This window comes from Rana temporaria, chromosome 2, assembly GCF_905171775.1.
Source record: "Rana temporaria chromosome 2, aRanTem1.1, whole genome shotgun sequence".
Taxonomy (NCBI): Eukaryota; Metazoa; Chordata; class Amphibia; order Anura; family Ranidae; genus Rana; species Rana temporaria.
Window position 1 is genome coordinate 204,830,219 of NC_053490.1, and position 16,940 is coordinate 204,847,158.

General features: G+C 41.2%; 1 protein-coding gene across 3 annotated transcripts in view; it reads right to left on the reverse strand.

Annotated features, from left to right (window-relative positions):
- Positions 1-531: 531 nt before the first annotated feature.
- PLCXD1 (phosphatidylinositol specific phospholipase C X domain containing 1) overlaps positions 532-16,940 on the reverse strand; it is a 32,875-nt gene continuing 16,466 nt past the window's right edge. For all 3 annotated transcript variants that reach the window (XM_040336289.1, XM_040336287.1, XM_040336288.1), the window contains 5 exons: positions 11,516-11,652; positions 6,683-6,811; positions 4,660-4,815; positions 2,552-2,732; positions 532-787 (listed from right to left, as the gene is read on the reverse strand). In XM_040336289.1, coding sequence (XP_040192223.1) covers positions 543-787; positions 2,552-2,732; positions 4,660-4,815; positions 6,683-6,811; positions 11,516-11,638 — 834 coding nt within the window. In that variant the 5' untranslated portion in view covers positions 11,639-11,652 and the 3' untranslated portion in view covers positions 532-542. The remainder of the gene's footprint in view (positions 788-2,551; positions 2,733-4,659; positions 4,816-6,682; positions 6,812-11,515; positions 11,653-16,940) is intronic.

Genomic DNA, 16,940 nt, shown 5'->3' on the forward strand with positions numbered 1-16,940 from the left:
CGCCGGGCTTAAAATAGCCCAGTGCGCATGCTCCAGTTCTCGACGGAAAACGTCAATGACGCCGACGTGTGCGTCATTGACGTAAAGTCGTATTCAAGAACGACTTACGAAAACGACGTACCCGACGGGAAAAGACGACGCAGACCCGACGCCATACTTAACATGGCATACGTGGGACTGGCGTAAGGTTACCCCTGATATAGCAGGGGTAACCTTACGCAAACGACGTAAGCGACGGGATTTCGTTCGGGAATCGGCGTATCAGGCTCATTTGCATAAACAAATGAGACCTGAATGTAAACGCCACCTAGCGGCCGGCGGCGAATTACATTTAAGATCCGACAGTGTAAGTCACTTACACCTGTCGGATCTACAGCGTATCTATGCGAAAATTATTCTAGGAATCACTCGCATAGATACGCGGGCCAAAAAACAGAGATACGACGGAGTTTCCTGAAAAACTCCGTCGTAACTCTTCTGAGAATATGGCCCACTGTCTCCGACACATACGCAAAAGTATAACTTGTATTGACAGTCTATTGTCAGTTTTTATGCAATAACAGCTTGTGATTAAGGTCAATAACATCAGAAATAAACTGGCCAGAGCCAATGAGGTCCTCTGCCATGATGTTGGTGGCATCTTTGCTAACTCCAGGGTGTTGCTTCTGCACCCAGCTGTTCAGGAACGGGAGTTTAGGCAAAGTCAATTTCTTCATGGATCCCAAAGGGTGTTTTAAGACATATGAGGTGTTTTCTGTCAAATTAAGACCAGCAACGAAAAATTCACCTGTAAAAAGGAATATTATAAGATATTAGAATAGCATACAAGACCTAGACGAGTATTTAAATAGTTTTAAAACTCTAGTATTTAATAAAAAAAAAATAAGATACGCACAAGATACACATTTTACTTTAAAGTGGAACTAAAGTCCCACAATTAAAAATTGCTAGACGTCCATTATAGGTAATTTATATAGCGCTTACACACTGCCCATTCACATCAGTCCCTTACACACTGCCCATTCACATCAGTCCCTATCACATTCGTACACGCACACACTAGGGCATATTTAGATGGGCACCAATCAACCTACCAACATGTCTTTGGAGTGTGGAAGGAAACTGGAGTAAATGGAGGAAACCCCCGCAAACCACAAAGATCGTTTTTCAGCAGAAGAGACATGGAAAGTCTTATTTGCTCCTAGCAATTTAATATTCTTGGTATCCCAAGGACCGAGACAATTGTTGGGAAGGATGTAATGTGTGACCAACAAGACCAGAGTCTGGATGGAGTGCACGTTTGGTATAAGTGTGCTATCGTATGCAAATATTTTATGCATGCTTGCACATTATAGCAAGAGCCCCAACAGACTTTAGTTCTGCCTTAATTTATAAAAAAAATACAGTATTTATCGGCGTATACCGCGCACTTTTTTGCCCTTAAAATCAGGGCAAAATCGTTTTTGCGCGATATACGCCGATACTTTCTTCCCGCGCTGTGTTTGAATCCGCCGCCGACATATACCGAGCGCAGTACACTCGGCCAGGCTCGGCTCCCCTCGCGGTTATGCGAGAGGAGCGGAGTGTACTGCGCTCGGTATATGTCGTCGGCGGCTATCAAATACAGCGCGGGGATCGGCTCAGAGACAGCGCGGGAGAAGCGTTGAGGACACCGCGAAGGCCGCAGACGGACGCCGGACCGGACAAGGCCGCCGATGGACGCCGGGCAAGACACCAAAACTGTAAGTAATAAAAAAAAAAATCCAGGAATTTCACGTCTAGATTAGGGGTGCGCGCTATAGGCAGATAAATACGGTACTGCATTCTCTTAATTATCGTAGACTGCATTGAATTTGATACTAGGATGATTTTGTCACTGTTTGAGCTTATTGTTTGCAAAGCACTTTCAAGCCACTTTTACATTCATATTGTCTTATTTAGCTGATGAAATTTGATCAATATTCTGACTCCATGGCAAAAAGCCTGTGCTTATATCTTCTTATTAGACAGTTGTATTTCAGGTCATTTAGAATTACCTCCACTGAGGCAGGCCATACACTGAGCAAATTTCTTTCCTGCAACCTGGGGTTGCAAGAAAGAAATTTGCTTGATTTCCCCCATCAACACAGACCGTGTTGACAGGGGAATCCCTCCTGTCGAGCCATGGTCTGCTCACAGTGGGGGGATGCCGTCCCTGCCAGGAGAAGGCAGTGATTACTGCTAGCGGCTATAGCAGCCACTTGTGATAATCGGAAGCGAATCCGGCAGGCGTAACGATCAACTTGGTACATTCAGCCTGCCCATTAATGGTTCGAATCTCATTGTGAACTGGCCAAGATTTGAACCGTGGCCTAAGGGAAATGGATGTTAAATTGTCTCATCCCTTGATGTGTCATTTTTTTCTTAGAATTTTCAGACATGGCATTTAGTGTAACCATCCCTTAACTGGTTTTGGTGGACAAGCTTTTCAGAGTGAGCTTATTGCATACGCTGTTGCTGTCACAGCAATAGTATCAGTTGCTCTTCTACAACTGTAAGACAACAATAGTACCTGGCCGTCCCGAGTGCTTTTTCTTCTCCAGGAAGTTAATCAAGGAGTGCTTATTTGTTGTGTCTGCCCACCAGTAAGGTATAGAAGGCCACAGGTGCACATTTTTTAATGTCACATTGTTGTCATAAGAAACAATAACTTGAAATCCTTTTTTCCACATGTTCCTTAGTGTAGGTGGTTCCTAGACAAACACAGTAAACACAAGCATATGCTTAGTGGCAATATCTGTCTTCAATCCAAAGGTTTCCTTGAAGCTCCTAAAATGTAGGCCTTCTGAGTGTGGAAAGAAAAAAACACATTTCTAATGCACTAACACAATCTACAAAATAGATTTGGATATTTAGTGTTAAGACATTTGCTTAAAATCTCTTGCATGAAGAAATTTGACAATTAGAGCAACTTTTATTTTAAAACGAGGGTCTGTTTTAAAGACTAGGTTCACCTTCAATAATAAAAAAAAAATAGTAAATGCACATATTTTTGCACACTATTTTTATCACACAGGAGCCTTACACCCACAATCGGTGGTTCTGGAGTGCAATGCCACGCTTCCTCCCAATACAGAAGTACAGGCTTTCAGTTGGAGAGCTGGAGGAAGTGACAATGGACTTTGAGTATGGTGATTACTGTACTTGTGTTCCACTGATAGCTGTAAGTCCGTCCATCTGCCACAATGGCAGTTCATTCATTCACAGATCTCTGAACAATATTGTGCATTTTGCTTTTATTTTTTGCTTTTTTATTTATCCGAAACATACTGACACTAAATAAAAAAACTTTTTTTTTAATCCTACCTAAAACGGACTGACCCTAAACACGGGCCCTGACACTAATATAGCCATCAAGCCATTTTATTTACTTTTTTTTTTTTTACATTCTTTTCTGACTAGGAGAAAAAGATACATTGGGGGTTATTTCTGAAAGGGAAATCCACTTTGCACTACAAGTGCAAAGTGCACTTGGAATTGCACTGACAGTCGCTGTAAATCTGAGGGGAAGATCTGAAATGAGGGAAAGGTCTGCTGATTTTATTATCCAATCATGTGCAAGCTAAAATGCTGTTTTTTATTTTCCTTGCATGTCCCCCTCTGATCTACAGCGACTGCACTTCCAAGTGCACTTTGCACTTGTAGTGCAAAGTGGATTTGCCTTTTGTAAATAACCCCCATTGTATCATTTTCTCCATTCAGAGGAGAACGAGTACAGGCAGGGGTAGGTTTTACTGGGTGATCTCTGTAATTCAATGCCCTACTTTTGATCAACTTGCCGCACTAAATCCCATGGTACTGCAGTAACATGCAATCTTGTGCCCGCAAACAAATAGCATTTAAAATCTGCATTTGGGGTGCCATTTACAACATATTGGCACCCGCAGCAGATCATAAAGGCATTAAAGACATTACATGTGGTGCAGGACACACATGGAATGCACCTTTCGTTCTGGTGTGAACTAGCCCTTAGAAATAAAATGTAGGCTAAGCGTAATCTGCGATTTCTTGCTGTTCTGATACCATATATTGTTAGCAACCAAATATATCAGAATATCAGGTATTCGTTAGATGTCTAAAATCTTTAGTCATCCTAAGTACAGTGAATACGTTGTATTGTGCATCATAGATTCTCAAAACCAGACATACTTTGTCCAAGAGCCTACTTAGGCCCCTTTCCCGCGTGTGGACAGTATGTCCGCATTTCATCCATCTGTTTTCGGATGAAATACAGACATACACGTATTCCTTTGGGATAGCGGGTGTCAGTGGATGAACATCCACTGACATACAATCTCATTGGTCCCCGATATGGTCCGATTCTGCAGATGGAGGAAAATACTATTTTTACATCCGTCTGCGGATCGGATCGGGTGAACAAGGACAGACGGTTCGCGTTCATCCGATCCCCCCATAGAGGAGAGTGGAGCTCTAACAGGGCGGTCCCTGCACAGTGTGTGGGGACCGCCCTATCATCTGCCGGCTCAGCGGGGATCAACGGAGCGATCACCACTGAGCAAGTGGATGAGAAAGGTATGGATCCTCACAGGATCTGTACATGCAAAAGGGCCCTTAGGTAGAAGCAAGAGACATTTGAATATGTGTTTTCTTTATCCTTACATGTTTTGGACATAACTTGGATCCAAATATCCTCTGTATGCAGCTAATTAGATGCATATGGTGTACTGGGGACATTGATTGTAGGTTACGACATGCTAGGATAAGTATCTCCTTCGGGTTGTTTGTCATCCAGTCTGAGATCTCATTCAGAATTTCCTAAGGTGGGGGAAAACCAACACATAATTATACAAATATACAGATTAATATTTTTTTTTTTCATTTATATGAAAAATCTGATGCGGATCTGCATAGAAACGAATCCGCTTCCAGGTTTTATTGCCAAAGCTTAATTTTACAAGTTCAAGTTAGAAGCTGATTGGCTACCATGCACAGCCGCCCCAGATTTTGCACTCTCCAGGTTTAGTAAACCTCCCTCATAGCTTCCAGGACAATACTTTAACCACTTAAGACCCAGACCATTATGCGGGTTAAGGACCTTGCCCCTTTTTGTGATTCGCACTGCGTCGCTTTAACTGACAATTGCGTGATCGTGCGACGTGGCTCCCAAACAAAATTGGCGTCCTTTTTTTCCCACAAATAGAGCTTTCTTTTGGTGGTATTTGATCACCTCTGCGGTTTTTATTTTTTGCGCTAAAAAACAAAAATAGAGCAACAATTTTGAAAAAAATTCTATATTTTTTAACTTTTTTATGCTATAATAAATATCCCCAAAAAAGATATAAAAAATGTTTTTTCCTCAGTTTAGGCCGATAAGTATTATTCTTTTTTTTCGTAAAAAAAAATAAAAAATTGCAATAAACGTTTGATTGGTTTGCGCAAAAGTTATAGCGTTTACAAAATAGGGGATCGTTTTATGGCATTTTTATTAATATTTTTTTTTTTACTAGTAATGGCGGCGATCAGCGTTTTTCGTGACTGCGACATTATGGCGGACACATTGGACACTTTTGACACATTTTTGGGACCATTTTCACAGCGAAAAGTGCTATAAAAATGCAATGATTACTGTGCAAATGACAATGGCAGTGAAGGGGTTAACCACTAGGGGGGGGCGCTAAGGGGTTAAGTGTGCCCTAAGGAAGTGATTCTTACTGTAGGGGGGTGTGGCTGTAGGTGTGACGTCACTGATCGTCGTTCCCTATAACGGAACAGACGATCAGTGACACTGCCACACAGAAGAACGGGGAAGGTGTGTTTACACTCACCTCTCCCCATTCTTCAGCTCCTGTGACCGATCACGGGACACCGACAGCGATCGGGATCCCACGGGCGTGGTCACGGAGCTTCGAACTGGGTCGGCGAAAGGCGACGTACAAGTACGTGCCTGTGCCCAGCCGTGACATTCTGCCGACGTATATGTGCAGGAGGCGGTCCTTAAAGCAGAGGTTCACCCTAAGTTTTGACTTGTGCTGAATCAAACTGGTAGCCATAGACAAATCAAACTGGTAGCCATAGACAATAAATAATCCGTTGTATTTTTTTAAAATCTCGATCCTTACCTTTCTAATGCTGCCGTTTGTGTGCTGTCACTTAATATTCCCCGCGGGAGTGGGCGTGAATGTTCCTTTTCCCCCACCAGCGCTATGTCTCCTGGGAGTGAGGCATGAGAATCCCAGGAGACGCGCTGTGCTTACGGCTTACGATATCTCGCCGTTCACGTGACTCGGCAAGTGGGTCATGTGACGTGGGCGGCAACGAATTCTCCATTTTAGGTATGGGAACACATTCGCCGTATCCCGGAAGAATACCCTGTGGGCTTCACAGTGCCCAAAGTTAAAATGGAAACGTCCATCGCTTCTTTTTATAAAATATCGTTTCCTCGAGAACACTGACTACGCCGGCTAAAGGAGTGGGACACACTGGTAGTGGAGTAATAAAGGAGATAATCTGCGGAACCCCCGCTTTAAGTGGTTAAAATACTTTAAATTGTAATTATGAGCCTTACAATTCTGAAAATGTAATTTTTCTATGTTTATAAAGTAAATATATTTGTTTGAATGATTTTTATTGGAAATCATGATCTGGTTTCTGCTCTAATTACAGTAAGTAAGCAGTCACTTACCTCAACTGTCAAAAACGTATACAATCCATGTACAAAATAGAGGTTTGGAGAAGGAATGTCAGGCCTGTGAGCTATTCGAAGATCGAGGTATCTTATACCAGCATCCAGCTGCTCAGCAACCGTTAAAGTCTAAAAAAATGTACTAAAATAATTTACACATTTTGTACCAATACAAGTTCATTTATATATTTTTGTTAAATTATTATATGAGAATAATGCTCTGGAACAGTAACAACTAGGTTTACAAGACCAGTACATTTTATTTACAAGTCCTAACAAAGGCAGAACTGAATACCTCCCAGCCAAATACCCTGGATTCAGCTGTATTTTGTTAGGCTTGTGAACACACATACAACTCTAAAGCTGGCCATAGATGGAGCGTGGCTGCAGGAAAGAAAATCGCTCAATTACCCCCATCAACACACTCAGGCCCCATACACACGAGAGGATTTATCCGCAGATACGGTCCAGCGGACCGTATCCGCGGATAAATCCTCTCGAGGATTTCTATGCGATGGCGTGTACACACCATCGCATTGAAATCCGCGCTGAAATCCTCTGCCGATGACGTGTCGCGCCGTCGCCGCTATTATGACGCGGCGACGGGCGCGACGCTGTCATATAAGGAATTCCACGCATGCGTCAAATCATTACGACGCGTGCGGGGAATCCCTTTAGACGGATGGATCCGGTAAGTCTGTACAGACGAGCGGATCCATCCGTTGGAATGGATTCCAGCAGATGGATTTGTTGAGCATGTCAGCAAATATCCATCTGCTGGAAATCCATCCCAGGGGAGATTTATCCGCGGATAAATATCCGTTGGCGTGTACACACCATAGGATCTATCCGCAGAAACCCATTTGATGGGATTTATCTGCGGATAGATTCTATGGTGTGTATGGGGCCTCAGTGTTGATGGGGGAATCTCTCCCTCAGAGCCATTGTGTACTCCCAACAGGAGAACAAAGCAATTACTACTAGCAGCTATAATAGTGAGAGATGATACCGCTCTAAAAACTGCTGATCCCTTGGCTTTGCTTCCGTCCCACTAAACCAAAAGGGTGCTGGCTATGCACAGGTGCATTAGATAGAAGAAGATCCTGGACTGCCGCACTCCTTAAAACTATGTCTTTATTGTACAAATTAAATCCAAAAAAACAACCAAAACGATGCAGTCAAAATGAACTGAACAACAGGAAAAAGGTGACGGACATGTTTCACATCATGTGATGCTTACTCATAGCACATGAAACATGTCAGCCACCCTTTTCCTGTGTTTCACTTCATTTTGACTGCATCGTTTTGGTTGTTTTTTGAATTTCATTTGTACAATAAAGACATTGTTCTAAGGAGTCTAGCAGCTATAATAGCCGCTAGAAATAATCGCATGTAAAATCCAACAGGCTGGTTGTACCATTGTTAGCACATATCATTTTTCAGTTTTTCCTTTTCCCTGTTTTTACAAGAATACTATTGGAATGCTCAATCATTCTGCCATTTTACAATTTCTTATATTTATTGATAAAGCTGTCTGCAGAAGTGTGAAAAACAGGAAAGCATCCCTGATACCTGATATATATCGAAATTGCTTACAACCTGCAGTCTTTGAGATGAGAAAAGGGCATCTTAACCACTTCCATACCGCGCCTATTCTGGCACTTCTCTCCTTCATGTAAAAATCTTTCTTTTTTTTTTTGCTAGAAAATTACTCGGAACCCCCAAACATTATACATATTTTTTTAGCAGACACCCTAGGGAATAAAGTGGCGGTCATTGCAACTTTTTATCTCCAACGGTATTTGCGCAAAATTTATTTTTCAAATGTATTTTTTTTGGAATTAAAAAATAACAAAACAGTAAAGTTAGCCCAATTTGTTTGTATAATGTGAAAGATGATATTACACGAGTAAATAGATAATTTTTTTTTATTTTTACACTTTTTTTTATCACTTTTATTCCTATTACAATGAATGTAAACACCCCTTGTAATAGGAATAGTGTGTGACAGGTCCTTTTTATGGAGAAATGCGAGGTCGATAAGACCCCATATCTCTCCTCCAGGCTGGAAAGAATGAGAACAAAAATTCACCGTTCATGCTTTCAGCTGCGATTGCGGCTTTGTTTACATCTGGGTACCCGGACGTGACGTCATAACGCCGCTATGATCGTTCTTATGGTGCGCAGAATCGCAGCCTAAAGAGAAGGATTTCTGAATGATGCCTGTACCTGCACCCATCATTCAGATATCCCCCACCAAAGTCCAGGACGTCATATGACATCCTACGGTACGGAAGTGGTTAAAAATGTAGGATACTAGGGCTTCAATCTCTTGTAAATAAATCAATTCAATAATAATAATAATAATTGTATAATAAAGCTAATACCAAGCATTCATAAGAATGTGGCCTCCCTCCTCCTAGTATATATCCTTCAAAGCCTGTATAAAAAAGATCTGTGTAAATACCTTCTTTTAACTGGCTCCCGTGCAGTCACATGATCCAGCAGCTCTGACTCTGCTGTGTCAGAGAGCAGCTGCGGCAGGGGAGAGGATGGAGCACCAACAAGGAGGGGCAATAGGAGCCGCCGTTGAGTGCTCCATTACACAGGGGAGCCATAGCTTCCACATCACGTGACTGCACTTCAGCGAGTTACAAAAAAAAAAAAAAAAAAGATATAGGTCCAATTAGTTTAACCAACAGAAAAAATAAATACAGTGGAAGCTTGGATTACGAGCATAATCCGTTCCAGGAGAATGCTTGTAATCCAAAGCACTCGCATATCAAAGCGAGTTTCCGCATAGAAGTCAATGGAAACGAAAATAATTAGTTCCACATGGACTTCTATGGCATGCAATGCCGCATGTGGCCAGAGTTGACCATTCTGCTGCATTCGGGAATGGAGTATTTCCGAACTGTTCCGATTGGCTCCGGCGCCCCAGCACCTCTGGCCAAATGTGGTACTGCAAACCGCAGAGGCTTGAATCCTGCACGTTTTGTGAGACAACACTAGAAAAACGAGTCAGGATTTTTTTTTTAAATAATTGCTCGTATTGCGAAATGCTTGTTAACTGCGTTACTCGCAATCCGAGGTTCCACTGTAAATACAAAACCTCCATATATACAATCCTATACCCATAGTTGATCCCAAGGAAGGCAAAAAATAATAATTTGCTCCAGAAGGGGGGAAAAAATCTTCTTCCCTCAGGAGGCAATGGGATATTCTTCCCATGATCAACAATTTCCTTTAGGCCCCTTTGACATGTACGGATCCCATGAGGATCCGTACATGTCTCATCCGCTTGCTTAGTGGGGATCGATCCATTGGTCCCTGCTGAGCCGGCAGATGACAGGGTGGTCCCCGCACACTGTGCAGGGACCGCCCTGTCAGATCTACGCTCTCCCCTATAGGGGGATTGGATGAACACGGACTGTCTGTCCGTGTTCACCCGATCCGATGATGAATGGAAAAATAGGATTTTCCTCTGCCTGCAGAATTGGACCATAGCGGGGTCCGATGAGATCGGGTGACACCCGCTATCTCATAGGGATACATGTATGTCCGTATTTCATCCAAAAACGGATGGATGAAATACGGACATACGATCCGCTGGTGTGAAAGGGCCCTTAGGGTGTTTTTGTGTAATATTTGTCACAAGTTACAAATAATGGATAGTGTGTAGAATAGATTAGGTCCTTTCATTACACCAAACCAACAGACTAACCAGCAATATCGGGTCATGCCTTCTTTGGCTGGCATTGTGCTTTTCTATTGCTGGCTGGAAAGTACTTTTTGAAGTTGTACATTTCTAGTGCAGAATGGGCACTCTATGGAAATGTAAACCCAGTAATTGATGATTTCTGAATTTGTTAAGCAAGTCAATGGCTAGCAACCAATAGGGGTACTGCCAGTCGGGGGCCTGACTGAGCTGAACAAGAGTAGGGCTGTAGGTAAAAAAAAAAACACGAGGGCCCAGATTCACAAAGGACTTACAAAGGCGTATCTCCACGTACGCCGTCGTAAGTCCGAATGTGCGCCGTCGTATCTATGCGCCTGATTCTTAGAATAATTTGCGCTTGAATTCGGCCAAGATACGAGCGGCGTAAGTCTCCTACGTCGTCGTATCTTGGGTGTATATTTACGCTGGCCGCTAGGTGGCGCTTCCGTTGATTTCCGCGTCGAATATGCAAATTAGCTAGATACGCCGATTCATGAACGTACTTGCGCCCGGCGTATTAAAATACGCTGTTTACGCAAGGCGTCCGACCGGCGTAACTTTACCCCTCATAAAGCAGGGGTAAGTCATGTTAGGTATGGACGTCGGAACAGCGTCGTATTTTATGTCGTTTGCGTAAGTCGTACGTGAATGGGCGTAGGTTACGTTCACGTCGACTAAGCATTGAGCTGGCGTCATTTTCGGAGAAAATTCAACGTGATACTGAGCATGCGCGCGCATGCGCCGTTCATTAGGTGCGTCATTTACGTAGGGTTGCGATTCATTACCATCCAACACGCCCCCTACCAGCCTACTTTGAATTAGGCGGGCTTACGCCGGCCCATTTACGCTACGCCTGCCTAAACTTAAGTCAATCTTTGTGAATCTGGGCCGAGGTTTACAATTGTGAATACCATCACATTAAGAAAAGAAAAACTCTGATGTTCCTTAACATCTGGTAAGTAAATGAACAACAGAAATTCAGTAAATAATACATATAAGTCCTATAATTTTTTTGTAGCCAATACATGGGTTAGTGATTACCAATAAATGATCGATTTTATACCTCAAAGATTAGTTATGGTTTCCAATTTTTTAAAACAAAATAAAATATATACCTGTGTCATACACCATCGTAAAAGGATTTTGCGCGTTAGAGAAGGCACATATTTTCCTAAAAAGAGCAGCAACTTTGGTGAATCTGGATCAATTGGTGAACATCTGTCTAAACAATAAGTCATGGTGTCATGACTCCCTGATAAAGAAACACACAATTAATCGTGAGATTAAGCCTTCAGCTTATAGAATCAGGTCATCACACACTTTAAAATTTTAGTTTAAATCTATACTTTTAGCGCAATGGCTTTTTGGGGAGAACAACTGGTTTGCAAAATGGCCCTGTTATCAGATACATTTAACCACTTAAAAAAAGGCCTGGTCTTTGGCCAGTCAAATGGTCCAGGGCGGACCATTTGACTGGCCAAAGACCAGGCCTTTTTTTGCGATTCGGCACTGCGTCGCTTTAACTGACAATTGCGCGGTCGTGCGACGTGGCTCCCAAACAAAATTGGCGTCCTTTTTTTCCCACAAATAGAGCTTTCTTTTGGTGGTATTTGATCACCTCTGCGGTTTTTATTTTTTGCTCTATAAACAAAAATAGAACGACAATTTTGAAAAAAAAAAATATATATATATTTTTTACTTTTTGCTATAATAAATGTCCCCAAAAAATATATAAAAACATTGTTTTCCTCACTTTAGGCCAATATGTATTCTTCTACATATTTTTGCTATAATAAATATCCCTAAAAAATATCTAAAAAAAATGTTTTCCTCAGTTTAGGCCGATACGTATTCTTCTACATATTTTTGGTAAAAAAAAAAAAAAATTGCAATAAGCGTTTATTAATTGGTTTGCGCAAAGGTTATAGCGTCTACAAAATAGTGGATAGTTTTCTAGCATATTTTATTAATATTTTAGTTTTTACTCGTAATAGCGGCGATCAGCGATTTTTATCGTGACTGCGCCATTATGGCGGACATATCGGACACTTTTGACACCATTTTGGGACCACTGTAATTTTTACAGCGATTAGTGCTATAAAAATGCACTGCTTACTGTAAAAATTACATTGGCAGGGAAGGGTTTACACTGTAGGGGTGCTGAAGGGGTAAAGTGTGTCCGACAGGAGCTAACAGTAAGACTGTCAATCAGCTGGAGCTCCCTCCCTGTCACCTTTTTTCTCTTGGTGCCAGGAAAACCGATTGAAAGGATTTGTGCTTATAGTAGAGGAGGGGGGCAGCAGACAGAAATGACACTTAGTGCTCTTACTTGAGACAAGTACACACTATAGAAGGATATGCTTTGTTCCTATTTCATGTCTGAGGTTTACAACCACTAATAAGAGAGACAGACAAAGAATAATTGCACTTTCAAAGCTCCCTCTAGTGGCCAAGATACAAATCTCAGTTTTTAAAGTGAATCTGCCATAAGAGAAGTGCCAATATTCTCTTCATTTTTGGAAGGATAAATGCCTGGTTGTTGTGAAAGAAATTCCTGTTAATGATTTTGTATGCTTTGTCTACTGCAGCCAAGTCTTTGGCATTATATTAACTCTTCTGCTACCTGCTCACATTCTGTAAGAAACTATCTTGTATGTATTGCCTAGGATTGTATTATTAATGAGACCCCTACCAAATAATAATAATAATGAGAAACCTTCCAAATAGACAGGCGTATCTTTTTCCTGTCTGTTCCTTACTTCACTAGGTATTCAGTTGGTACCACTGATCAATATTAAGATAGGAGTTGACGATCTAAAACATTTCCAAGACATTGGTATACTGACTGATTGCATTCATTTGAGTCACTGATCTTGAACAACTATGCATTTACCAGTTAAGTAGAAGAACATTCTGAAGCCTTGATCTGAATAGTTTTCCGGGTCAGTAAATCAGTTAAGCTGGCTGATCAGCCAGGAAATTTGAATTTTTTCCAGGAGAGTTCAGCAATTTGTAATAAATGTGAATGTCTAAGGGCCTTGTTTAACGACTTGAACTCTCCCCCACCCCCTTCATGACCAGACCATTTTTTTGCGATACGGCACTGCGTTACTTTAACTGACAATTGCGCGGATGTGTAACATTGTACCCAAATAATATCGATGTCCTTTTTTTCCCCACAAATAGTGCCTTGCAAAAGTATTCACCCCCTTGGCATTTTTTCATGTTTTGTTGCCTCACAACCTGAAATTAATATGGATTGTTTGAGGATTTGTATCATTTAATTTACAGAACATGCTCACAACTTTGAAGATGTTTTTTTTATTGTGAAGCAAACAACAAATAGGACAAAATATCAGAAAGTCGATGTGCATAACTATTCACACCCCTAAAGTAAATACTTTGTAGAGCCACCCATTGCGGCTATCACAGCTCATGGTCACTTTGGATAAGTCTCTGAGCTTGCCACATCTTACCACTGGGATTTTTTCATATTCCTCCTTGCAAAACTTCTCAAGCTCCTTCAAGTTGGATGGTTTGCACTTGTGAACAGCAATCTTTAAGTCTGACCACAGATTTTCTATTGGATTCAGGTCTGGGCTTTGACTAGGCCATTCCAACACATTTCCATGTTTCCCTTTAAACCACTCAAGTGTTGCTTTAGCAGTGTGTTTGGGGTCATTGTCCTGCTGGAAGGTGAACCTCGGTCCTAGCTTCAAATCACACACAGAGTGGTACAGGTTTTGCTCAAGAATATCCCTGTATTTAGCACCATCCATTATTCCCTCAACTCTGACCAGTTTCCCAGTCCCGACTGCTGAAAAACATCCCTGCAGCATGATGCTTCCACCACCATGTTTCACTGTGGGGATGGTGTTCTTTGGGTGATGTGATGTGTTTACGCCAAACATAGCGTTCCCTTTGATGGAAAAAAAGTTCAATTTTAGTCTCGTCAGACCAGAACACCTTCCTCCATACATTTTGGGAGTCTCCCACATGCCTTTTTCGCAAACTCAAAACATGCCATTTAGTTTTTTGCTGAAAGTAATGGCTTTCTTCTGGCCATAAAGCCCAACTCTATGGAGCGTACGAATTATTGTCGTTCTATGTACAGATACTCCAGTCTCTGCTGTGGAACTCTGCAGCTCCTCCAGGGTTACCTTAGAACTCTGTGCTGCCTCTCTGATGCCATCCGTGAGTTTTGGTGTGCGGCCGTCTCTTGGCAGGTTTGCTGTTGTGCCATGTTCTTTCCATTTGGTTATGAAAGATTCGATGGTGCTCCTAGAGATCATCAGCGATTTGGATATTTCTTTATAACCTAACCCTGACTTGTACTTCTCAACAACATTGTCCCTTACTTGTTTGGAGAGTTCCTTGGACTTCATGGCAGTGTTCGGTTAGTGATGCCTCTTGCTTAGGTGTTGCAGCCTCTGGGGGCCTTTCAAAAAGGTGTGTTTATGTAATGACAGATCATGTGACACTTAGATTGCACACATGACATCATTTCACTAATTATGTGACTTCTGAAGGTAATTGGTTGCACCAGAGCTTTTTCTGGGCTCCATAACAAAGGGGGTGAATACTTACGCACATGCCAATTATCATTTTTTTTATTTCCGAAAAATAGTATTCGTATATATTTTTCTAATTTTACTTCACCAACTTAGACTATTGTGTTCTGATCCATCACATATAATTCCGATTAAAAAAAACATTGAAGTAAAGGCTGTAATGTAACAAAATAGGTAAAAAGCCAAGGGTAAAGCTTTCTTTTGGTGGTATTTTTTTTTTTGCGCTATAAACAAAAAAAGACTGACAATTTTGAAAAAATATTTTTTTTTTACTCTCTGCTATAAAACATATACAGTAAAAAAAAAATGAAAAAAATTGAATTTCTTCATATATTTAGGTCAATATGCTATATATCTTTGGTAAACAAAATCACAATAAGCATATATATTGATTGGTTTGCGCAAAAGTTTTAGCGTCTACAAACTATGGAATATTTGTATTTATTTATTACTAGTAATGGCAGCGATCAGTGACTTTTTTTTTTAAAGATATTTTTATTAGGTTTAAGACAAACGAAAAAACAGAAAAACATACGAAAAAAAAACACCAGACAACCTGGTCATAAACGTTAGGCAATACACTCAAACATAGAAAAATAAACTGACATCAGTGCAAAATATAAAGGAGGCACAGTGGAGCGATCAGTGACTTATAGCAGGACTGCGATATTGTGGCAGACATTCTGACACTGACACTTTTTGGGAACTATTGACTCAAATACAGTGCTAAAAATAATGTACTGTCACTGTACTAATGACATTGGCTGGGAAGAGGTAAACATCAGGGTTGATCAAAGGGTTAACTGTGCGCCTAACCAGTGTTTATGTGAATTGTGTTTTCACTAAGTGGAGAGATGGAATTTATTCCCTTTATTGTAGGGGCACAAATTCTATCCCTCCCATCCTGTCAGAACGGTGATCTGCCTTGTTTACATATTGCAGTTCTGTCTCTCTGCCCGACAATAGCAGGTTTCGGCCGGCGTCGGCGGACATCGAGTACCCAACACCCACCCATTAGCTTCCTATCAAATGCATTAATAAAACACACTGAAGTGTTTTGTCCAGCTGTATGTACTTCTTATGTGCTGCAGAGCCTTACAGCATCTTGAAATGTGCTGTGCAAAAATGCAATGGGGTTGATTTACAAAAGGCAAATAGTCTGTGCAGTGCAAGTGCATTTGCTTTAGATCTGAGGGGAAGCTCTGCTGATTTCTATCCTCCAATCGTGTACAAGAAAAAAATGCAGATTTTGTAACGCTGCAACAAGAAGTGCTTTTATTGGCAGGATCTCAAGGTAAGAAATTAGATAGATTCAAAAAGTTTGAAGAAAAAAACTGAAAAACAGATTTAGTTTTAAGAAGACAAAAAAAACAGCCCCCCTATGAACAATGTGCTTGGCTGCTGTGCTCCTCTCCCCATCCCTGCACTCAGTGCCATCTATCAGTGCCTATCAGTGCTGCCCATCAGTGCTGCCTATCAATGCACTGAGTGCAGGGATGGGGAGAGGTGCTCTGCAGCCAGGCACATTGTCCATAGGGGTCTGGTCTGGTGGGGCACAGCGGAAATCTGTTGATGTTTATTAATGCCAAAAAAGAAAAAAAAAGTGCAGAGTTAACGTACTAATCAATAATCTAACAATAATGGTGGAACCCACAAATGTATGGTAATCTCAATAAGCTTCAGTATTACCATAATACCAGTCTCTGTGATATGTAACGTCACATATAATACACATCAAACTGAAAATAAAGCCTAAAAAAATGAAATTTAGCAGGAATGGTGGAAACCCCTCTTATAAATATTAACATTATAGTGCAATAATGCTAGTGATATGCGATTTCACATGTAACACACATCAAAAGGGGAAGAAGACATAAAACGAATTTCAAACTTAGTAGGGGTGGCGGATCTACAGATATTTGCAAAACAAATTAACTTCAAGTGCAATAGTGCACATTGGAATGGTATC